General features: G+C 44.8%; 1 protein-coding gene across 7 annotated transcripts in view; it reads right to left on the reverse strand.

Moving 5' to 3' along the window:
* LOC105148447 (protein groucho) overlaps positions 1-19,678 on the reverse strand; it is a 76,918-nt gene extending 57,240 nt beyond the window's left edge. For 2 of the 7 annotated variants that reach the window (XM_011060168.2, XM_087411170.1), the window contains exon 1: positions 18,299-19,672. In XM_011060168.2, coding sequence (XP_011058470.1) covers positions 18,299-18,358 — 60 coding nt within the window. In that variant the 5' untranslated portion in view covers positions 18,359-19,672. Of the gene's footprint in view, positions 1-18,298 lie in introns of all 7 variants that reach the window. The other 5 variants (XM_087411171.1, XM_087411169.1, XM_087411168.1 and 2 more) reach the window with 5 other exon arrangements.
* Between the last annotated feature and the right edge of the window lie 5,232 nt (positions 19,679-24,910).

The following is a 24,910-nucleotide window of genomic DNA, read 5'->3' on the forward strand; positions in this document are numbered from 1 at the left end:
AAGTACATGTAAGAATTACTTAACAATTATTTAATTTGTGTTAAAATGACGAAAATTAACCCGGGACACGAAAGACCCAGGGTGTAGTAAAAAACTGAAAAATCATATGTACTAAGGTTAAAAGTCCGTTATTGTCTTGTTAAAATCTCTTATGTTTTATAACACGCCTTATTTTACTGAAAAGTGAAAATGATATTTCCAAGAGAAGATACGCGACGTAGATCAACGTATCTTAACATGTGGTAGTTTTAAAAAATTTAAGCCTCGTAGCTACTCGTAGTCACTGTAGCATGTTTTATTAATCTTCACGGCTTCGCAAAAGGCTTCTCTACCCGTTACATTATCGCACGTATATGTTCGAATTACGTTGGAGGATTTGTGCGCCAGGCGTGCAATATATTTAAACGGCTCAAGCTCGAAATCGGCAGAGTTGTACCAGACAACATTGCATATCTCGCTCGCTGACTTGTTATTTGCGGATGTATATACGCTTGTACACAGAAGCTCATCTTTCGCAAGTGACTTTTAAATGCGACGTAATACGAGTAGATTCTGTTGCCTACCGTATTAAGGGACGGAAGAGCGGAGTTAATGCAAATTGGCTAACAGCTGATCGTAACGGAATCGCTGATCCGATTTGTATGCGACAAGTCACGACGGTCAATCCAATTAATTTATCAGCTTTCGCTCTGTGGAACAGAACAGTAGGCGTCAGCTACGTGCTGCTTGGCATTTTCCAGTAGCTCCATTTTATAGATCGATAAGGCAAGAATGTCGGTCTATCGAAATACCAACGCCACGCCACGCCATATATAAAACAGATTCATATTTATAAAGCCTCGCCGCATGCATAATTATTATAAATTATGCTTACTGATAAAGTCAAAACACATTTACTTGATAAACATGGAAATATCGAACGTAATATATTATGATATTACAAATGTCAAAAGCATAACAGGATCTTGCCGATATTTTCTTAAAATATTCATCGATTTTAACATTCATCGAATGGATGGAATGACGCTAGTGATAGTCTTTCGAGTTTCGCATGAATGAGCGAGACGGAGAAGCAACGCACTGTCGAACGACACGGTTAGAGTCCGTCGAAAAGCGAAGCGCGCGCGAATTATGTCGTTTCGACGAATAATAATGAGAGAACGTAGCCGTCGCGTACGTCAATCAGTGTCCTTTACGTGCCGTGGCCGATTTAATTATCCGATAGCCTCCTCTCTCCCGCATCATCATTCGGTCCCTCTTTCCACGCCGCGCTTTTTATTCCGCGCGATCGAGAGCCATCGCAATAGCGTGCGCGCGTTCGCGCCGGGACGGTATTCAAATAGCGCGTTATCGGCTCGACAACCCCCGTGAAAACGATAGCCGGGGCCGGATAACGACGAACAAGAATTGGCATTAAAGCGCAACGATCGGCACGATCGCGCTTTTATTGCTTTTCGAGTCTCGCGCGACATTTAATACATCCCGGCAGATACCGGATTACCGTTTCGCAGTATATTATCGCGGACAACTCAATGAAGCGAGGAGGCCGCTCAATGGACGTTCGTTAAAGCCGACGACGGGGCGACGTCGTCGTTTACAGTCACTCTCTCTTCGCTCATCAAAGAGCGAGAGCGAGAGAGGAGAGGAGAGGAGAGGAGAGGAGAGGAGAGGAGAGGAGAGGAGAGGAGACGACAAGTCGACCACGCCGTGTTATGTCCTAACGCTAACAGCAACTGGACCAATCAGTTGCGTTTGCAGCCACTCAAGTACGCTTAAGTGGCGCGTATCGCTGCGTCTAATTACGTTAGCTCCATCGATCCCGCCGTCCGTCATCCACTAGATGCCTGATTATCGACACGTATTATCGAACAGGTTAACTGCTCTCTACGATGTCCCCGCCTGTGATCAAGTCCGTAACCAAACACGAGGCACGCGCGCGCTCAAGTGCCAAGAACATTTGCTCATCTCGAGCTACGGTAAACGGGCATTGTGCCCACATTAGGGTCGCGTCTAAAATGGAAATGCCGCTGGAACGATCAGATATATTATCTAGATATACATATTGCGCTTTTGAACGTTACAAATTCATTCTCGTTCCAAAGAACGCTGCACAACCTGTCAACTTTTAAGTAGGTAGATGAAGTGCTCAAATAAACATCCTAAAAACATTTTATTTTTATACATGGAAAAATAATGATTTTGCTGAAGTATCTAAAAATTTATCTACAAAGCTGAAAATAATTTCGGCCCATTCAAGTTAATTAGGTAGGTACGTAGGAATCTCAAACATGATGAACAATGTTGCAAAAAGTTTTGATATTCTAGCAACCAATTTAAGCATTCCATATACATAATTACTTTGATGTATTTTCAGATCCGTGTAGTCCAGCTAAATTTTTAAATATTTTAGCAAAACCGATCTTTCCGTGTATTTTTAACAGCATGTATAGAGTTAAATTTACATTATTTACATTATCCAGCTTGTGAGATGGAAGAATATAAAAATTTTGTGAACTTTAAAAACTTCGAGGCAATCTATTTTTTATCACGTGTGAGATGTTATGGTTATATCTACCTATTAAAAGTTGGTGATTAAAAATTTAGATATATTTCAATTTATTTCAACTTTCTCGTTAAAAAGAATAAAACTGCTATTAAAGGATTTTACTCGTAAGGATGTAACTTGTGAGAAGTAATAAAATTCCTTTTGACACAGATGAGAGAAATAGCTCTATCGGAGCACCCGATATACCACGCTAATCAAAGAGACGGTAGTCTCGGGAGTTAGTGGCGCCGTGAGCACTAGTCCGCTTTACTTAGAGGCTCTCGTGAGAAACTCGCTAAACCATGGTGGGATTACGCGAAAGGACGACGCAAACAGGGAGAACGGCCGGGAAGAGCTTCGAGAGGGTCGGCGGTTTTCGCCGCACCGCAAAACCACCGACTCGTGGCGCGGATTCCAAAACCACCCGACGACCAGAACCGACCGCGTTCGCCCTATAAGCGAACCTCTCTCTACCACCTTCCGTTATTCCGTAGAGAGCCGCTGGTCGCGAAATATCATCGAAATATCGCGCGCGGTGGATAATAGGTAAAAACATGATTTATCTTATAACGGTTTAAGCGCCATAAAATCAGAAGAATCCTTATAGAGCCATAATATATCGCGCGCTCGAAATAACCATGATCGACGGTAATGAGCTTGAGTTACGTAATTTCTATACAATTTTCGCGGGAAATTAGGCGAAAAACAATACGGAAATCGATGCTGAGTATACAACAAACTGATTGCCAAGCAAGTGAGCTTAAGCAAACCCGAGCACGATCGAATACCGAAATTATGCAACGCGATAACAATTCCCTTAATATCGCCAGACAATACGCCTCAAGATTTGCATGAGGTGTGGAGTGAGAGAGAAGGGAAGGGGGAAAACGAGAGAGAGAGAGAGAGAGGGAGGGACGGGCGTACGAGCGGTTGTATCTTATTGATCATTATGATTATTCCCCGTAGCAGACTGCGAATTCATCCCGAGACTGCGGGGCACGACCGCTATTTGCATAAGCAATGCATTTTGATTCGTAGACCCACATTGTACTCGGCACACGGGGAATGACATAAATAATGCATAGAATAATGATAGCGCGCGAGCGCGTAGTGCGTCTCGCATTGCGCGCGAAAGCGAGTCTCTCTATCGTGAAACGAAACGAAACGAGACGAGACGAGACGAGACGAGACGATTCTCGCGCGTTCACAATTCTTAGGTATGCTGAAATTGCGGTACACCGCCACGGCGTATGCATTTTGTTCTACTCTCGTTAACTATTACCGACGTGTTATATTCAGCTATCTCGCGGTGTGATTCGCGGGATCTTTGTGCACACGTCACGGTAGATCCTACCGTACATCGTTCTGCGTGAAGGAGCACAAATAGGCTCGGAGATAGGCGAAACAATGAAGCCAAAGGTTCTTTAAGATCATAAACGGAAATACTAGGATTCGAAAGATCTCAAGAAGCAAGCATTTCTGCTATAACATTAACCCTTCATAGGCACACTAAGTCTTTTGTTTATTCAGACGAAATTTCACTCTTAAATTTCTTGACTCACAAATTTCAATTTTCATTAAATAAAAGTTTTCATTTGAGTTAAGTAACTATTAGTAGTTAAATATTTCTAGGCTTTCAAAAAATCTAGAAAAATTACTTTTCGATATTTTTATTACGTCATTACCGAATAGTTATTTAATTATTAAAAGTTAAAACTTTTATTTTTAATGGAAATTGAAATTTGTGCCAAGAAATTTGAGAGTGAAACTTTTTTACTGTGGTCTAACACAGTAAAGAAAAATTAGACTGAACAAAAAAGATTCAGAGTGATCTGTGAAGTTGGCCCTCCAACTTTTGAAAAAATTAACTTCCTATAACTCATTCGGTTGCTCATCATTGGCACATGTATGCGCATTTCAAATTTTTGTTTGCACACTTCTGATAATAAAGTTCAAAAAATTTTGAGAGGCTAATTTCACATCAGTCATGAAAAAAATTAGATTTAACTAAATCGATTTTCTTTGTACATACCAAAACAAGTCGATTGCACAATTTTAGTTAAAGTTATTAATTAAAGTTAGAAGATGGTTCACTGAGAATAAATAGATTCAAATCGCAGTACTTAGTTACTATACTTAAAATCACCAGAGTGAGTTTGAGTATAGTTACAATTTGAATCTATCTATCTGAGTCAAACGTCCCGAAACTGTAATTGTTAATAATTTTCTAACTAAAGATGTGCAAACAAAAAATTGACTTATTTCAATGTTAAACATTAAATAAAACTATAACAGTAAAAATGTACACATATGTGCCAGTATCTCTCAAGAGGTTAACGTGTGGTTTAAACTTACTCTCACTTAAATTGATGATAATGTGAAAATTGTGTTTTTCTGTAATTTAATCACCGAACTAATTTTAGTGATAAATTTAAACTTTAAACTTTAAAGGTTATTCAGTAACAACCATCAACAACAAAACCATCAGTTTGATGTTTAACAATAGATAAAAAAATACAATTTTTACCATCAGGTTAAGCCTAATCACAAGTTAATCAGCAAACGAAAAATCGGGCTTTATACAGTTAACATACAATATAATCATATCTCATATAACTTACCAGACCATTTATTTAAAATTTACCTCGCGAGAAGTAACGTATGTAGAGCGGCTAATAAAACCATCGCGTCAAAACGCTATTTCACGGGAAAAGGCAGTAACGGTGTCGGCGCCTATCTGCCGGCAATGCGTCTACAATGCGTTCTTTTATGTACGTCAATCCGCCCATGGCTATGTATGTCCATGGCACAAACCCACGATGATGCGAGGCGAGTTGAAAACACCTGACGCGTGTACGCACGATTCGCCTGATCCCGACACTGCACTGGCAGGCCAGGCCATGCATTCGAGCAGATTGCTCGATAAGAGGCGACCGCGCGGCAGTTTAACCCGTTGAGCAATTAAGGTGATACGATCGGCGCTCTCGTGAAATAACGTCACCCTGGCATGCCGCTGATACATGAATAAATGTACCTACCCTCCATCTTTCTTCTCGTATCTGTATGTGTAGTCCCTCGTCTCTCTCTCTCTCTCTCTCTCTCTCTTAAGCGTATTTACACGAATGCTTTGCATGACATCTTGCATGCATGCACACGACGCAGTAACCACGATCACGACGACGACGACGACAACCAGCTGTGCACGCTAGAGATCGCTGCGCAGAAGACTTAACTTAATAACATGCGGACGCTGACGTTTATAGACTCCGTTTTGCTATTGGCGAATGTAAAGTGACCGTTCTCTCTCTCTCTCTCTCTCTCTCTGATATTCCCTTAGACCACTATTATGCAAGAAATCGTACACGTTACACGTATTTCCACAACAGAATAGAATAAAGTATACGAATGTAACGAGTCACGAAATTACTGTATCCATACAGTGATAATAAATTTGTCAGTGCAAGGAAAATACGCAAAGAAACCTCAAACACAGCTCCTCTTCAACTGTAATGATTTAATGGGCGTGTACACAAGTCAAAAGGTTAAGAACCGCTGTTGTTGTACATATACTGTGTGTACTTGGCGGATACTACGCGCCATAAAAAGAAATATTGGACGTGACAGGTTCGAGGTGAAACATTAGATAACAGACGGATGAGAGAATGAGGAACGTTGGGGAAAAAAAAGAGCACACGAAAAACGGCAGGAATAAAGATTAAGCGGACAGAAGCCGCGGGCAAACAAAGGGTCGAGAGTTATGATTCGGCCGTTCTGAGTAGACCAGGTAATTACTGGTTGAGAGAGAGAGAGAGAGAGAGAGAGAGAGAGGAGATTCATGTCTTTTCTTTCTCCGCGCTTCCTATCCTCGACCATGGAGCTCAATCTCATTGAAAGAGGAAATGAGATAGCGAGAGGAGAAAGAGGAAGGGAGCGAAAAGAAAAACTACGACAATGAATAAAAGCGCGACGAGAAAACTCCGTCGAACTCTGGGCGAATGAGCCCCGCGCGTGGTACTTTAACGACACAAAGGGAGCTCAAATATCGGCCAACTGTCGTGGCCCACTACCGTCGCGTCGTCTCTCCCAACTCCCTGGAACAGCCATTCACTCTCCTCGTTCACTCCTATCTCTTCGTCTCTCTTTCACCGTCTGGTACGCTTCGTTGCCGGTGGAAGCGAGAACAGGGGGTATCAACAAAAGCGACGGCGTTACAAAAGCTTCGGCGATAATAGGAAGCACGGCGGGAGCTACCCTGGCAGTTCGGTCACCTAATCTGTTACAGTCATAAACCCCGTTCTCACCCTCTCGTCTCTACCCCCTGCCTTCACGGTGACGCCCTTTTACGAGCTCTTCCCGACAGAGCAACTCACCCTTAACGTAAAACGCTCATCAGTCTCTCTCTCTCTCCCTCTTTTTGTCTCATTCTCTCCAATTTTTTTACAAAGTGATTCTATCAGCACCTGCAGAACATTCGTTCAACATCATTAACGAGACAGTTATTTCACGAAACGTGTGCAAAATGTGTGAAGACAATGAAATACGTAATGCCACAAGTTTAATATCTTTGTATTTTCTCTGGAAACTTTTAATAACGACTTGACGATCGTCGAATGATGTGCTTTTCTTTTTCTCGATAGCATCGAACCTTTTGCGGCATCAACGGTCCTTGAGGGCGTCGCGCGATACTCAATGGGGAATCTGTAACACGAGGGGTCGTTCCCCTTGGGATTAAGGGGAGAGATCGAGGGAATATGTTATAATTACCGCCAAACTGAACGCTGGAGCAGGAGTCAGGCGAAAAAGAGGGGCTGATCCGTACCTGCCTATCGACCTCTCTCGCTTTCGGCACTCGCGACAATGCCTGTCCCTTTCGATCTCCCGGGACCGATACTACCGCTCTTTTCTCCCCTCCCTTCTCCCTCTTCATCTTTTTTACGACGCGCCGCGCATCACGAACGCCAGCCAGTAACGTCAAAATGAAATTTCTGAGGACGAGGACAGCCGCCACTCTCTTACCACTCCCTTTCACGATAATCTCGTTACCCACGCCGACAATCGGGAAAGTGGAAGGCTAAGGGTAAAGGACGAACGGCACCCCTTGTTGTTGTCTGCCTCCCCCTCGTGCGACGACGAGGGAGTGTGCATCGAGGCAATGAAATCCGAGCACGCGGCCACATCACTCGAGAGCATCTAAATTGCGATTCTAATCGGCGCCGCTCTCTCGTCAGCGCCCCCGACCATCCGTTTTGCGGATCATAAATGCGCGATCACGCTGAGTCATAACGTCATAACCCGCCGCCGCCGCGCCGCCGCGCCGGGCAAATTGAAAATGACAATCGGTGATTCTTGATAAAAACGAGGAGATAAAATGTTTCGAAGAGAATGTACAGATTGCAGGGAAAAATCTACACTACATTAGTTATCAGAGAAACAATGGCAACCAAATCTCTCAAGTTAAATAACATTTCAACTTCCACAAAATATAATCGATTTATTTCTGTAGTTAACTTCAAAGTAAACAATGTCAAATTTAATGCATTTTCTTGAATTAAATCGTTAATTTCATTGTTTTAATTAAATTAATTAATATTAATATTGAGTACGAACAATGATGACTTATAAAAATGATTTTAAAAATTCTCTAATTGAATATAATTTGATATTATGACTGCAGTACATGGATAAATAAAGAAAGAGTTTTAGTGATAAGAGATATTTATCTATATTTTACGGCAGTAGAAAAAATGCAAGAGTACTATGATATCATACGTTATCCGATCGTAAAAAGTAAATGTTTTATTCGCACGGGAACGACTATGGAACGGACCACTCATAAGCCAACTGCGTTCGATTCCATGTGCTCCAAACGTCCATTTCGTATCAGTTGTTTTTCTACGCCAACAGAGTTTGAGAGAAGAGAGAGAAGAGAGAGAAAGAGAGAGAGAGTACTGTCGCGGGACTCGTTTCTTCGCTCCGACGATCGGATACAAGTCGAAAAACGAAACGAACGCGAAGCGGCGGAATGGGGTGGAGAAAAGAATGTCTCCCTCGTGTCTTCGAGTTGTCGAGCCATTATCGAAGCTATCTCTCGACAGTCGACCGAGCGTTTTTAAGAGCATAGAGCCGGCCTTTATCTGGCGAACAAGCTACAACTAATGTAGATCCCGACTAAGACCCTGATTTTATCCTTCTATTTTATCTGCGCGATACCTGAAATAGAATCTCTACACGAAGCATCATGGAGCCACTTCCTCACTATTTCTTAGCGTCTCTCTCAAAAAAAAAAAAAAAAAAAAAAAAAACTGTTACTCATCTTTTAGCGGCGGAGTTATCACTTTTTTAAAAACCATTTTTATACAAGCGTTTACTATTTCCGTCTTAAAAACGCGCCAGAGAAACGCTGGCGTTTTTAGGACATTATACCGGTTGTATTATCTCAATTATGTAAAATACGAGAAGTCGTAGTGTATCCATAAGAGCTTCTCTTAAGTAGAGAAAGTTAAGAAGTGCGGGAGTGCGACGAGGGGGAAAAAAAAAGGAAAAAGACGAAAAGATGGTAGCCGAGGACGAGCTCGAGACAGTAGTCTACGGTAGCCGGCGTGTATATCATTAACCTCATCCTTATTTTTCGTCTTCCCCCTCGCTCGCAGCCACCACAACCGCCCACCCCACCTCCGTGACAAACATGGGTCTCAACAGTCTGATGAAACAGGAATGCATCGTCTCATTCTCTCGTTCGTGTCACGTTTGCATCTCACTCCGCATCTCTCTCTCTCTTTCTCTCCCTCTCCCATCCGCGCATATAATGCGTATATTCTCTCCCGTTCCCTTCGACACGTCTTCTTTCTTCATCCACGCCGCGCGATATTCGCCCCGACCCGCACCGTCTCTCTTCCAGATGACTCCGACCCAGCGCAGCACAAACGAGTAATTAACTATCTCCGTGTGGGACACGTGTTCCCATCGTGTTCCCTCTCCTCCTTCCATTCGCTTCTCCCGCTTCTACCTCCTCCTTCTCCCGACTATTTCTCCCGCTACCTTTCACCTCGCCCTCCACCGACTCTCCTCGTGTTTGCACACACTCTCTTATGTTAATTCAGCTTAACGCCCAAAAGTCCTCGAGGGGTCGAAGCAAGCGCCTTGCTTGCGCCGAAAAATTACGGGCGATCACGAAGAGGGAGCCCACGACGATCAGGGTGGTCACGGACGATCTCGTGGAAAATAATAGGGATGTTCGTCCACTCATGTGTTACGTGACAGGGGAGAAGATACGTAAGGGTCGTTTGATCGTCAGTATAATAGGGTTCTCATACCGTTATTCATTATACACTCGACGCGATTTACGTCTCTTCATACGAGCTCCGCGTTAACGTCCCTGAAAATGGTACCACTAATTCCCCGCGTCATTCTCATGAAATCAACCGACAAAGTTTATTTCAATTATGAACTCTCGCAGGGATTGCGGACAATATCAACTCGAAAAGTCCTCGACATTTGATTCGTAAAAATCGTCCTTTTCCGATCGTTTTGTAATTTTTCAGGCTTGTTTAGATTTACAACAGAGGCGAATCCTCGCTATTTACCATTCGACATGGTTCGCATTTCGGAAAAGCATCACGTCGAGAGACAGAGAGAGAGAGAGAGAGACGCGTTTGCTAATAAACTCGATTATTCCGACGTAATCCGTAGCGAACATCTAATGACCAGGTAGTAGTGCCGGCCTCAAATTTATCCATGGCATTCATCTTCCCATTAGCGGTGAATAATTCCGTTGGCGTTTACGTGCCGATTCCCCATTCGTCCGGGTTGTAAGATGATTGGCCGCAGGAAGAAACGATGGTGTCGTCGCACGGTCACGACCTCTTCCGTTCCCTCTTATACACGCTCTCGTATTCCCATCCGTTGAGAAATCGAATCAGGGGGGGGGGGGTCATAAGACGTCGATAATAATGGATAACTATAATAGCTAGTGATATAAGTCAACCTGTCGCGCACTTCCTTAGAAACTTAACTGCACGCTTCTTAGAAAATTATTTACTCAATTTTTCCTTGGTACAAATATTTAATTTATAAATTAAGACAAAACAAATTCAAAGAAAAGACAGATAAAATATTAATTCTACAATAAATTTAAGCAGACTTAGCTTTGATAATTTTAAATTCAGATTCAGTTCTAAAAATACTAAGGATTGAAAAGTCGCGATAAATAATGATCATTCTCGACGATATCGTTGAAAGAATAAAAACTAATAACCATGAAATAAATAAAGTACAGGAAACAGGCTTAATGATGATAATAAGACTTCATATTTAACATATTTTCTATGCGAGCATAAACACGAGATATTATTGAGTAGTAAGGATACAATTCTTCTTGAATCATTGTTCATTATTCACATTGAATGAAATTAGTACACGTTAATGCTCTTTTTGGTGAATGCCATTAATCTTTTAATCTCAGTAATTTATCCAGGAGGAAAATCTAAACTTTTTATTACGTAAAAATCAGAACAAAAGAAAAAGGGACAATGGCAGAAGACACGTGATTACGTAACAAGAATCTCAGACACGAGGCACTCTTTGACTATGCAACATTGGAAACAGCGGGAAAAAAGGGAAAAGAAAAAAGCAAGTAGAGAGACAACATGACAAACCGCCAGGTCTAATGCCAATTAGTGCCAGTCTCCTGTACGAATAGGCCCGCAGGGACCTCTCGAAGCTACCTCCAAAGTTTCTTTTTTCTCTTTTACTGCTTGGCTTCAGGTATGTCGAATGTGCAAGCCGTATGCGTACCCTCGCCAAAAATTACAATGGATAATACCCTTTCAAATACAAGTGTGAAATGAGCTCTTTTTTAAAATGAAATTTTTACAGAAAGATTATTTTTAAATAGAAAAGCTTATCGAATTAGAGCTATGAAATTGTATCTCACAGCGAAAAATTCACAGGTAAAAACTTGTGCTCAGGTCAGAATGAAACGCGACGACGATGATTCGGGTCCATTCAGAAGTTTAAGGGTACGGAAAGGTAGCCGCAGGAGAATTGGAAATAATCAGAAGAATCTATAGGTAAAACTCTCTCTCTCTCTTTCTCTCTTTCTCATCCACCCTCCTTCGAATTCCTAGCGGACCAATTTACGACATCACGAGGGTTTCGGAGAAGCTCTCGTGTATGATTATTGTAATACCAGAGATTATTTCGGCAGGTAGAAGGAAGGAATATTTGCAAAGCCAGTACCTGCCATCTGTTCACGCGAAACACATGTGGCAGAATTTTGTCGCGTCAGACTTTTCTAGCGAATACATTACGGCAATCGACTAATTACACAGCCCAGCGTGATATTTAATCATCATAACGTGTACTTTTTATATCTTTTTCCTCGGTCATCAGCGCTTAATCGCGCATAAGCGGTAGCGATTATTATTTATTACGTCGTAAAGTATATCGTTGAGCAAAGAAACGGTACAACACGAAACAAAAAGGCACGGGATGGATCGCTCGTCATATATCGAGTATGTTGATCATAACGGGGGAGAGAAGAGAGGGAGAAGGGTATCTCACTCGACCCGTCATCGATTGCGTGTATCACGCAAAACCGCTTCCTACGCCGGTCGCCGCGCATTAACGTGTAATTGTATCTAAAAGTAAATACAGACGTCCCGTGATAAAATCGGTAAACGCCTCGCGCGTTACGCGTTAGCGTCGGTAGATGCGCGTTCCGTTGGGCGATAAAACCACCACGGAAAGGAGAAAGCGTAGGTAAGAAAGTGGAAATTAAAATCGTCGCTACTCTCCACTACACTGCGCGCGCGCGCGCGCACAAACACACGCGTGTAACGCACGTATATGAAGACGGAACGCGAAACACATACATACGATATCTCGCCGCGGAGTTCCTCCATCCATTCGGTGGCGCAGCACCGTGTAATTACGTCGGACGAGAGCACGAGATCGCGATCCGGCTCGGCCAGGAAACGTATAATGGGAGTATAATGCGTGAAATTTACTGGCCGCATCGGCATAATGGACGACGTGACGCTCAAGATATCACCGTGATTCCATATTTCCGAGCGATGCGCGCGCGGCGCGGCGGAGCGTAACGCCGCGATTCACCGCGCGTACGCGTCGGTTTAGATCTCGGATTTTAATACGAGCAATTACCAGGACGGGACGGGACAAGCCAGATCGAATCGGTCCAGAACCTGAGGCCCCGTCCTCCGCCCTCCGCCCTCTGCCCACAGCTCCGCTTCGAATATCCGCATCGCGTCGCGCATTTATCGCAGGCGGCCTCAACCTGTAATTTCGCCGAGTCGGATTTCAACGTTGCGTGTATCACTATCACCCGGATATCGATGAATCGCGATGAATCGCGCGAATGCGAATTCAGATTTAATTAACCTCTGTCGTGGTAAGTATCTGTGTTTATCGAAAAAATTCAAATTTTCAACATTTACTAAATGGCTTGCAAAATTGCGTGATTGACACTTTGGAAATTGAGTATCCGGGCAAACGCGATCAAAAAATCATTCGATCTATCGATTAATGCCCAGTTTTTCATTCGCTAGTTAACTTTCAGGTTCAACCTATAATAATAACTCTTAAATAAAAATTCTTTTAGCTATATGTATGATTATCACTAAACTGAACTTTTAAAGTAACCACTACAAAACTATTAGTTTAGTGCTTAGCCTGGCTAGAAAAACATAATTTTTCCATTATCATCAAATGAAATGAGGTTAAGTCTAAACTACAAGTTAATCGCAAGTTAGATAATTAAAAAAGTGGGCCTAAGACTTTTCGACCTAATTTGAGTAGTTGGGAGATTAGTATGAAATTATAATAGACTCCTAAAATTGGTTTTTTAATAACGCTTTGACGAGAATTCGAAATATGCATACGATGAGCAATAAATTGAGCTATAGAAAGTTAATTTTTTTTAAGTTACAGGCTCTAACTTCATACGAGTGAAACACAGATAAAAGTTTCAACAATTCAAAAAAATGTTTCTTTCTTTGTTACATGGTTAAAGAAAAAATTTCTTCGATTTGAATATAATTTCTTTAAATCAAATAAATAATGTTTAAGAAATGTCAAAGAAATGATGTTCAAATTAGAAAGAAATTTTTTCTTTAACCGAGTAACAAAGAAACACTTCTTTAAATTGAAGAAACCTTTCTCTGGATGCTTCCCGTCCTACGCGCAATCTCTTGTATCAAACGATCTTGCGCAATCAGAGATTAACATATTGCTAATAAAGAGGTCTCGACGTGTCGCGTCTCGACACGAGGAGGAATTAAAAAATGAAGATGACGAAGACAAAGGGAAGGAACTCGCGACCGGTTGCGTTTTTTCAGCTGTGCACATTCGGACGCGTTTGAACAGCGTGTCGGTGCAAACAGACCGATTAAAAGTATCAATATTTACCGAATTGGGGGTCCTGCGCAAACGGTGCGCCGTGCAGTTTACAGGAGGTAGTAAACCCGGCGGCGAGGTCCGGTCTCTCTAATACGCGCGTGTGTACGGGTGTATACGTAACGACGCCCGTCTGTCAGTTGACGTTCGCAACGTGTACCCTGCTAACTAACGTCAGCACTTCGCACCGTCCGTCTATCCAGCCTTTCCCGTGGAGTTACGGATCACTGCTCTCTTCCCTTCGTCCCTACTCACCAGTCCCATGATGTTCGACTACATAGGGTATACGTGTAGTATACGTGAAAACTATTTTAGGGATGGATACTCCCAATATGAAGAAAAATGCTTGTTAAATATGGAAAGGGCTTATAAGGTTCAGAATTGAACACAAATACGTGAGTTTAATACATCGTTCCCTTATTTCAAAAGTGACACAATTAAAAAAACGGAATTTTCAGATTATAATTATCAATTAAGTGAACATTACCCTATCAATCATTTCAAATAAATTACAACTTAACTTAATAAGAAAATCGTCAAATTATCAAAAAGAGAGTGGTTTCTTAAGTAGTCTTTTTAAGTAGTAGATAGGTAAAATGTTCATCTCAAAAAAAAAACAGAAAGGAAAAACAGAAAAACATCTCAAGAAAATTTTATTTTTAGTTATATTTTTTAATAATATTTCATAATATGGAATTAAATTTACATTAATTTATATTCTTATGAAACAGAAGAATGTAAAAATAATGAATTTTAAGATTTCTGAACAATATTTTTTATTTTCTTTTAATAAAATTTTTCAAATAACCATACGTGAAGTGCTGTGACTATTCTTAAAGGTTAAAGATTACAAAATCAAAATGACAAAAAAGATTATATCAAGAATTTTTCGCTGATTTTAGTTGATTAGTCGATACTTTTTCGTCAAGTTGAAAAATATTTCTCCTTTTCTGGCAAATTTATAATAATTTTATGAGTTTTGCCATTTTTTAAGAAAACATATATAAATTGTATTAGGTGTTGGAATTAATTCGTAGCGTTTTACAAGTGATGGGAAGTACTTTCATTAATGTATTTTTTAATGCTCATGTGAAATAAATAACATTCTTTCATTAAAAACGCTACGAATTAATTCCAACACCTAATAATATTCGACAGAAAGAACCGAAATCAGATGCTGAGCGAATCAAATATATCGCTAAATAAGAGCATAAAATCGACATGAATTAAAACTTAACTTTTGATGAGGAAATTCAAAAACAATAAATAAATTTAAACCAAGAAAAATTTTCAATGTGTATTCTGTGGATGTATTTCAAATCTATTAACAATCTACATACAACAAAAGCCCGATCCTTTTAGGCAAATTTCTACTATATATATATATGTATATATCTGACCACACTAATACACCGCCCATTATTAGTATTATTATTAGAGTCGAGGCTTTTCCTGGGGAAATATTATCTCATTACACTGGTCGTTAAGCCCCTTTTCTCAGGCTAACGACACCGACACAAAGTGACGTTTGACTGTTGGCTCGCGCGTCACAGCGATTGTCACTCGCAATAACCAGTAAATGCATACAATATATATCTTTTTCTGAGTCACGTTCGACTAACTGACTGGATTAGCGAGTAGCGAAAAAATTGTTTGTCCACGGCATTTATTGCGCGCCGGGTGCTCCGCGTTTTTTTAACGAGAGAGTTGCGTCGCGGCGAAACCGAAAGAAAAGGCGTTAATATCCTGTGTAATGGTCGGAGGAACGTTATATACTGTCGAGCGGGAAAGAAAACCGAGAAACGGCGTGAACGTGACGGGACTACGCAACGACGACTCCGAGGGGCTGGAGAGTCGCGGTGGACGACGAGTCGTGCGCGACGACTAAGTCGCCATTATCTCGACCGGACCATTAAATACAGACACCGCTGCACGGACAACTCTGCTCGCACTCTGCTCGGTTCACGGATCAACGACGAAATGCTGTGGCGAAACGCTTTTCGCACGGTCGCGAGAAGTCTATACGACGGCGAATGCGATTCCGCGTTCCTACCGCCGAATTTTCGGAGCGCGGTGGAGAAACACGTGCACGTCCACGTGACGCGTTATATATTTAATAAATTAAATTTATCGGTATATAAATTTAGCGGTTTCAACTGCAGTGGATTTGAATCAATTCGAGATCGATTAACATGGTTCATAACGGACACATTTTCGGAGAAAGAGGACTAATTCTTTCTTGTGGATGACGTGATCACTGTGTCGGTCATGGTATAATTACGGGATTCACATTGACAGGTCATAAATCCTAAAGACATATTTAACGTGCATTGTAGGTAGCATACTTTGGTTCATTGTTAGCGTTGAAAAGCTATGGTTTACATTACATTACGAGCACTGTAGACTTTCAGCTACTGTAAATTTTGGAACAAAGCCTTCAAATTACAGAGTAACATTATCTTTGCGTAGAAAATACTTGATTGATGGTAATCCAGTAGAATAGAATAACAAGGTTGTCATAAATTTCTCCATAGTACTAACGTTCTATATCTTTTCCCTGACCGTTTTCAATTTTTCTTGCCTATTAACTTTTGCCTAATTTCAATTTTGTCGCAATTCTGAATAAAGCTAAATGCACGCAAAAAATTTCAACAGTAAGACGAAATTAAGGAAACGTTGGATTTGTTTACTGCTTTTTACATTTGTTTATAGATTTGTTTACATTTTAGCACTTAAGTTTTTTTTTGTATTGTCATGACTTCAAAGCTAGTCACACACACTTTCGCTAACAGTAACAGTAAGGTTTTCGAATCGCGTTGCTCGATTTTTGCGTTTATTGTTACTCGATTTTTATGTTTGCTGTATTTACGGTTATTGTTACGGAAAGTGTGTGTGACTAGCTTAACAGTGGCCCGCATGCTATCGAGAATGTGTTAATAAAGTCACACGCTACTGTAAATTTCTGATTTGACGAGTTGTTTATGGCACTTCCAGTAAATATCTGATTTAACGAGTTTATGGGATTTCGAGTTAATCGACCTTGAATCGATCCAAACTCTGCGAGAATCGAAAAGGCTATTAAATATAATATATATACTGCATACAAATACGGATTTACATATTTAAACATGTACAGTATAGTATGCTATTTTTGCACAGAAAATTAAACAACTACACATACATCGTAGTCACCTTTTACAAACTTGAGTATCTCGCAACGTACATCACATCACGTGCATCACATGCCACGTGGTCGTGTCACCTCGAAACCTAGTGATGGTGATTTTCGATACACACAACGATCGATGCACAACGATTTCCCCGACGCGTTAATGAAAATTTTCGCGAGCGACCGAAACCCGATATGTGAACGGAACGTGGAATGCGTCGACGTCGTGTCGCAGCGTCAATCGAGATCACGCATTCGCGCGTGTACGCGGTGAAACTCGAGAAGTCGTCTGGATTCGTCGATGACATCGGATCGTGTTACGAGAGGTGCGAAACGCGCTGCAGTCGGAGTAACGGGAGTGCAATCGAGCGCGACAGCTTAAGCATTCTGACAGGAAAGAAATCACCCTGCGGTGTGATTACTCTTTCGCGGCAAAGAGGAGAAAGAGAGAGAGAGAGAGAGAGAGAGAGAGAGAGAGAGAAAACGAGAGGGGAGGGAAAGTGGCGCGTCAGAAACACGGGCCGCGATCAAGGAGGAGCAGGTTAAACAGGGTTAACAACGATGTAAATTACAGACGTAAATCAGACTGTCGCGCGCGCGACGCGATCGCGCCGCGCCGGTCCGCGCCGGCGCGTCACGTCGCGACGCGGCGCGGCGCTACGTTAAGTATGCAACGTGCTGTAAAATAGACGGAAGGCACCGCGGCGAGTCTTGGAGAGAGAAAAAAAGAAGCCCGACGACCGGAGAGCGCGGCCATTTCGCGGAGCGAGCGAGAGAAGTTAAAATACTCTATCGACGTCGCGCGCGATCTTTCGACGTCTAACTATCCGACCCCGGCAAATGGAAGCGACGAGCAGAGATACGATCGCTAGTTCGCAACCGCGAAATATATCACCGTCTCGTGTCGTCGACACCGTTATCGGCCGCATCCCGGCGGGGAAGCGCATCCCGAAACGCCGCATTCAGCCTAATTTATTCGGCCTGAGAATTTACATCGATTAAATCCGATAGCTATTTAATGGTTACACAATTGCGGTTTACGCAGTTTATCCCCCCCCCCCCGCCGAAAATACCATCGCCTATATCGACGGGATTCGGGAGGGGATACAAATAAACAATGTTAGCGCTGTTATCGTTATTATTATGTTATGTTATTGATAATCACTACTCACCGGATGCCTGGCAGCGGCAGCGGCCACGGCGGCTGCGTTGATTCCGGCGCTGGGATACATCCTTCCTGCGTGGTTTCCCGCTCGATGCGTGGCAATATTTCTACGATGTATCTCGCGCCCTGACTCCGGCGAGACGCGAAACTCCAGGAACTTCTTCACTTCTTGAGATGCGTCATGTCACACGCGGCACACTTATTCCGACTGAGTTGCTCCCCCGTCGGGGAAGAACAATAACAACAACAAACGGCACAACAGCAACAACCGTTAACAGGAGTAAATGACGTTTTCGAACAGGATAGAGGAGGGGAAGAAAGGCCGGTATTATGGGAGACGCGTGAAATTAAATAACTCGAACCGCTACGAGGATGACGATCGACACTCTCGGCGGCGATGACGTATCGCCTCGCAACGACGTGCTACGTTCCAGTGCAACGCGTACGCGAGCGTGATTCGCAACACCCCGTTTCCCCGCCGAAAATCCATCGGCGGTCGCCACCAATCCATCCGTCACTACCGTCTCATCGGGAGCGCGGGGGAGACCGGTCGCTTAAACGTGTTACACACAACCTCCTCCTCCCCTTTACACTCGCGCGGGCAGTGGTCGGTAGCGGCCTCTCTCCTTCCCTCTCGCGGCTCGCCGGGTCAGGTGAGGCTGGTCGTCGCGTTCATTCGGAGTCATGCACAGCGCGCGCACAAGCCGACGGGACGAGGCGAGCGAGGACTCGAGGACAACTCGATCTCCTCGGCGACGGCCGTGTCCGCGTCTTTTCTTTGTGCTCTACAAATGCGACGGATGCGACTTAACCTTTTTCTTTTATTTTTATTTTTTTTTCGGTCGGTAAGGAAGGAGTAAACTACCTACGTCGTCACCTACGTCGTCGTTTTTCGGAGAAACACTGGCCCGAAAAATTTCCTCACTTGCCCCGACGGCACACGTTTATTTTTCGATCTATACTATTACTTCACTCCCGCCTCTTCGTCTCCGCTCTCTTCTCGGAAGGCGGTGGCGGCGTCGTCGAGCGCCGCGAGCAACACTGATACCCGCGTCACACGCGCTGGCACACTGCACACCACTCCGTTGTTTACCCGAGCGCGAACGTAAGGATCGCGCGCGCGCGCGCGCGAGCGTATAACCGCGATGGAGATTGAATATCACCGCGAAAATGCGGAGTAAACACGCTCGAGGATCGCGGTAACGATCGATGTGTCACTTACGACAAGTTCTCACGAGAAATCCTGACGGGCGTTAAAGCGCGCGAATGAAAGCGACGCAGACGAACCTCTCCCTGCAGCGGCTACGGAGCGACTGACGGATAGACCGATGGAGGGGGATCACGTTCTCCCCTCTCGGCTGGCTCAGCGTTACTCTCTTCACCCCTTGCAACGTTTCGTCCACAATCCCACGACTCTCCCACTTCTTCGCTGCCTACGTCGCCCGCCTCGCTCCCCCGCGGCCTGTCGGGCCCGCTACTTCGCGTTTAAAGCCGCCAAGCATCCCCTCGAATGTCTCTCGTCTCCTCTACGCTCGTATTAACCGGCGCGATAGCTCCTTCGCAATTAAGTCGCGTTACGTAAGGATCTCGAAAAGGCGAGCACGAAAATCACGGCTCGTTAAAACGTTACTCTACGCGTCCCTCTTGCAAACTCCATCCATCTCCCTCTCTCTCTCTCTCTTTCTCTTTCTCGCTTACTCTTTCATATCTCCATTATTCTTTCTTACGTATGGTCGATCGTTTTATCGAGCTCCTTTCCAACGAGGAATGTTCATCGTGATTTTCGATCGTCCACGCGCGTCTTTACGATCGTCTTTACGCGTCGCTCGTCAGCGATGAATGGCAATTCCGGTGGAATGGAATTGTATCATCATTACGGCGGCCTGGCGAGTCCCGATTTTGTCGTCTTGCCGACCGACGACGTCGCGCGGCGGGCGGCGCGCGGCGCGCGGCGGCACTTTGACTTTACAACGATATTGCGAAACTCGTCGCGCTCGCAATTCGTTCCTTCGCGAGCGTACGTAAGGTGACTCGACGCTCTTTTTCTTCTTACTCATCGACGCTTTATCGACATCGATTACCGGCCGTCTGTTTTTTCTTTTTTTTTTTTTACTTGCCTGTGAAGGCATTATCACCGCGACAATGACAACGTCGCGGAACCACGTGCAAATAATAGGTCTTTTCACATTGCTGGAAATTTCCAAAAATGTTTGTACATAAAATGAGATAAATATATGTATATACGTTGAAGAGAGAGAGAGAAAGCGAAGATATTGAAATGCAAAAAGTGCGAGCGACGGATCTAATATTCGCATACAATCGCCTTTCGCAATCCAAGCGATTCGGCGTATATCGATCTCACGAGAGACGATGATTAGTAAAAACTCGTTGCTCGCTGGCGTCGTTATCCCCGACGATAGGAAATACTCCACTACGAGTAGTTGGCCGTGCTCCGACTACGAGGTTGGATTTTCGTGAGTTCTCGCAGGCGGAGAAACGCCCGGGATCCATCGGAGTATTCCGGAGTACCGAAAAGTTCTCGGTCGCGGACGGATGGATACGCCGCGCGGCGCGGTATAAAACGAGGATGGACAGAGAGAGAGAGAGAGAGAGAGAGAGAGGGGCGAGGGAGAGAGGCGCGGCATGCCGAGCATACGCGTCGGTATTAGTCGTTCCTCCGGGTTCGCTACGGCGTGTGCAAACAAATCGAAAGTTTTTCGCAAAATGGCCGTCACCGGGCTGACACGGATGTCCGCGTAAACTCCCTTTCGCCCCCTCTTCCCTCCCGATCTCCCCGTCGCGCTTTTCCCCGCGCCTCGTTTCCCCGCTTGTCGACCGGCTGCCTCTCTCGCCACTCGTGATTTCCCTCACTTCCCACACTACCACAAATATGGCGCCTCCACCCGTTTTCCCAACCCCTATACAACGTAGCTCCGCATAAAGCGACAGAGCGAGAGAGGGGGAGGATACACATACACGACGTACACGTACGCGATATAACCGGAATATATATGTATGCTCGTATACACCCTTGTGTGTACGTGCATCGTACGTGTGTGTACACGGATACGAGTGTGTAGCGAGTACCATCCTGTACGCGCGATTGTGTGTGCTAAGGGGGTGCCCCTATGTGAATATCGCGCGGCACACAGTCCCAAGCAGTTTCCTACTTGATTGCCGCTATCGTCCGCTCGCCTCGTAAAGGCGCTGACTCCGCGCGGACTCTGCCGTCGTGATCGTAACCTCGACCAATCGGCGCCGCTCTAGTCGACACTTGGCCAATCGCATCACCGTCTGACGCGGCCGATCGACTCGACGGCGGCAAAGAGTCGAATGAAAACGCGACCTCGGCCAATGGCGTGGCAACTTTTTCAGATGACGCACATACGTGACGTCCGCGCGGATTGTTCGCTCGCTCTGTCCCTCCCCCCAGAGCCTCTACAAGAGAACGTACCTATACTGAATAAAGGTGCTACGCGAAGCCGCAGCGAAACATGAAAAATAGGGGGCCACACGAGGAAAAACACGGACCCGAGGGAGGAAGGAGGATGAAGAGGAGGAGATGGAGGGCGCTGTAGGATGGATCCTACGAACCGAGACACCGAAGGCTGGGTGCAGTCGGGGTTGCGTGGGATGGGTCGGGAAAGGAGGCCGGGACGACTAGAGTATAGAGGCCGAGGATGAGAATGGAAAAGTAACATAACGAAACGTCGATCCCATTACCTGGAGCTCTCTCTCTCTTTCTCTCTCTTTCTCCCTCTTTCTCTCTAGCCCTACCACGCCATACGCTCGCCGTTGCTACACGCCTCACCGCGCCGCGCCGTGCAACCATCCCTGCTTTCGACCCTTAATCCAAAGGAGGATTAGAAAAGCCCATTGTCATGCTCCGTAGAACGCGGGATGGGTAATACGCATACGCGTATGCGCGAAACGTCGTCCCCCATATACTTCTGACACGTACCGACGTGTGCGAAAGACCGAGAGAAAAAGGAAAGAGAGAGAGAGAGAGAGAGAGAGAGAGAGACAGAAAGATTTTCCTAATGAAATATAATAAATACGCGACGAAGCGCGGCGCGCGCACGAATGTGTGGCACGAATGTATGGTGCCATTTATCGCATGAATCGTGCGCTTTTTTGCGCGATTCAATGCGGTGCTCGCCAGATGAGTCTATCCCTCTCGCTAGGCGTCCACAACCGCGGTCCGCGGCGCTCTTTCGTCCGTCAGCTCGCCGGTCGGCTCTTTATCTTGTTTTCACGGGGCGAGAAGGAATATAAGGTAGTGCCGTGGAGTGTTGGCGAAGCTGTCGGTCGCGCTTGGTCGACTGCGGTTTACGCGAAGCCGCCTTGCCTCGCTACGCCTTGCCTCGCCTGCCTGCCAGTTTGCGTGTTCGCTCGCTACGTGGATACCTCTACGTGTCCCCGACGCAGCTCGGCTCGACTCAGCTCGGCTCGGCTTCGGTACTCACCGAATGCCGGTGGAGGAGAATTGGAAGGAAGCCGCGAGGAGCGTAGAGTACGTCACGAGAGTGCAACGAAGACGAAGGAATGCGAAGAGGAAGGGCGCGATATACCGCGAAAAGCACCGACGAGCGAGACACTCTACCATACCGTACCACACCGCACCGCGCCGCGCCACGCCGGCAGGCGGCTACGAACCGGTCGCTGCGGTTGCCGCGGTTAACCGCACCGGTGCTCTCAACCCGCGGCGACCGCGACGGTCACGCAGCCGCCCGTACCAGCCTTCCTCTGCACGTACAACTCTCTCGAAACGGCCCGATAGATTCACCAAATTACGCTCACGACGAGAATTCTCTCGGCGCTTTACGTGAAAATGTTCGAGCCCGCGCGTGAAAACTGAATAATATCTTTCTGGAAACTGTCATCCTCGTTCGAGAGTTAATTCCCACGATAATTGGAGAACATAACCGTCCACCGAGCGAACATCGCTCATCGTATAGGAGTTGCTGCAGCTATTTTAATTAATCATTATCGGTCGAGAGCCTCTTCGCGATCAGCCACCCGGTTTTATTCCCGGAAGAGAGGAAAGAGGAAAGAGGAAAGAGGAAAGAGGAAAGAGGAAAGAGGAAAGCTAGCCGAGTCAAAGGAGGCCCAAGAAGACGACTTATATATGCGCGAGAACATGGTCTACAGTCTTGCCAACGCGAAGATTTGCAAGGATGACGGGGCGCTCTGTGAGAGCACTCTCGTTAATATTTTTGCTCTTGGACGACGGCAAGCACGCACGCGCACGCACGTCTCTCCAGATTGAAAATAACTAAATGCCGAATCACCACCGCTACTCACTAACGGCACTCACACACATGGAGCTTAATGGAATGTGGAATTTTATTGTTCCGACACTTTTCCATTATGCAAATGTACCAAACAACTGCTTCGCTCCGCCGATACGCATCGAGGAATCAATTTTAATTACGTAGCGACGAATAATTAACAGATCATGTATTCGGATACGATAAAAAAAAAAGTTACCGTAAAGACTGATGAATGATTGCCGGGCGTTAATTGATTGCCGAAATTATTGTCAATATATTAATGAGAAATATAATACAAAAATCACATGTCTCTGCCACGATCATTTTCTCATGACAATACAACAGGCCTCAAATTAAGATTCAATTATAATCCTATACCCCTTTTGTTATTTTTCATCACGCGATTTCATGTGATCGAGGTCGATGTATTATACAATAATTCCTCATAATCAGATCGTTGAGCGATTCTCTCGCGAGCTTTAGCGTTAACACGATTGATGGGAACGAGGCAATGCAACGTTTGATTAATATCTCACTGATCACAAAAAGTCATGAAAAACCTGACGACTTTTGGCAAAATGTTAGGTTGATCGCGGTATACGTATGTATGTACATGTGTGCATGTGTTCACCTCAAAGCTGCGACTCTAGCCGCGGCTGACAAATGCCTTCCGCGATTCTGGCAGCGGTGTACCGTTATCCAAATTACAAATAACACACCGCCGTTGACGTTTTATCCAACGCCCGAAGACAAATTGCAGCCAACGTAGAACGGCCGAGCTCGAGATTATTCCCCTCTCACCGCCGTCCCTCCGCCACGCCGTCGCCACCGCGCGTCTTCCAACTACTACTCGTCGTGGTGTAACCGCGTGTCGTGGACTCGGTTAATACCGGTAGTTGCTCGGCCCCTTGGTCGGCACACGGAATTAACACGGCGAAGTGTATTTATGGATCAGGCCCGACCAGATATCCCGAGGAGGAGCGCAGGCAGATCGTTCCTTCTCTCCCTCTCCCTCTTTTTCGCTCTTTTTCTCTCCCTCTGTTCGCCTCACCTCTCGCTTCTCGTTTCGTTGTTTCTTTTTCTTCTTCCACAGCAGAGGATTAATTAATGAGACTGGACAAGCCAAGCATTATTACCTGCTTTACAGCGACGTGGCGCACTGGCGTGGGAATGTCTCTTCTTCCCTCGATTAGCACACGTAGGCGAAATTTGCCGAGGGAACTTGGACCATTAATTTTCATTCACGATCGAGGCCGTGATAGCTCTCGCATGATAGGTCTCGGACATGTATAATGATCCGGCGTGCTGCCGATCACCCGTTTTTATTTTGTTACCGTGGCGATGAG

Source organism: Acromyrmex echinatior, chromosome 11 (genome assembly GCF_024713525.1).
Source record: "Acromyrmex echinatior isolate Ae372 chromosome 11, ASM2471352v2, whole genome shotgun sequence".
Taxonomy (NCBI): Eukaryota; Metazoa; Arthropoda; class Insecta; order Hymenoptera; family Formicidae; genus Acromyrmex; species Acromyrmex echinatior.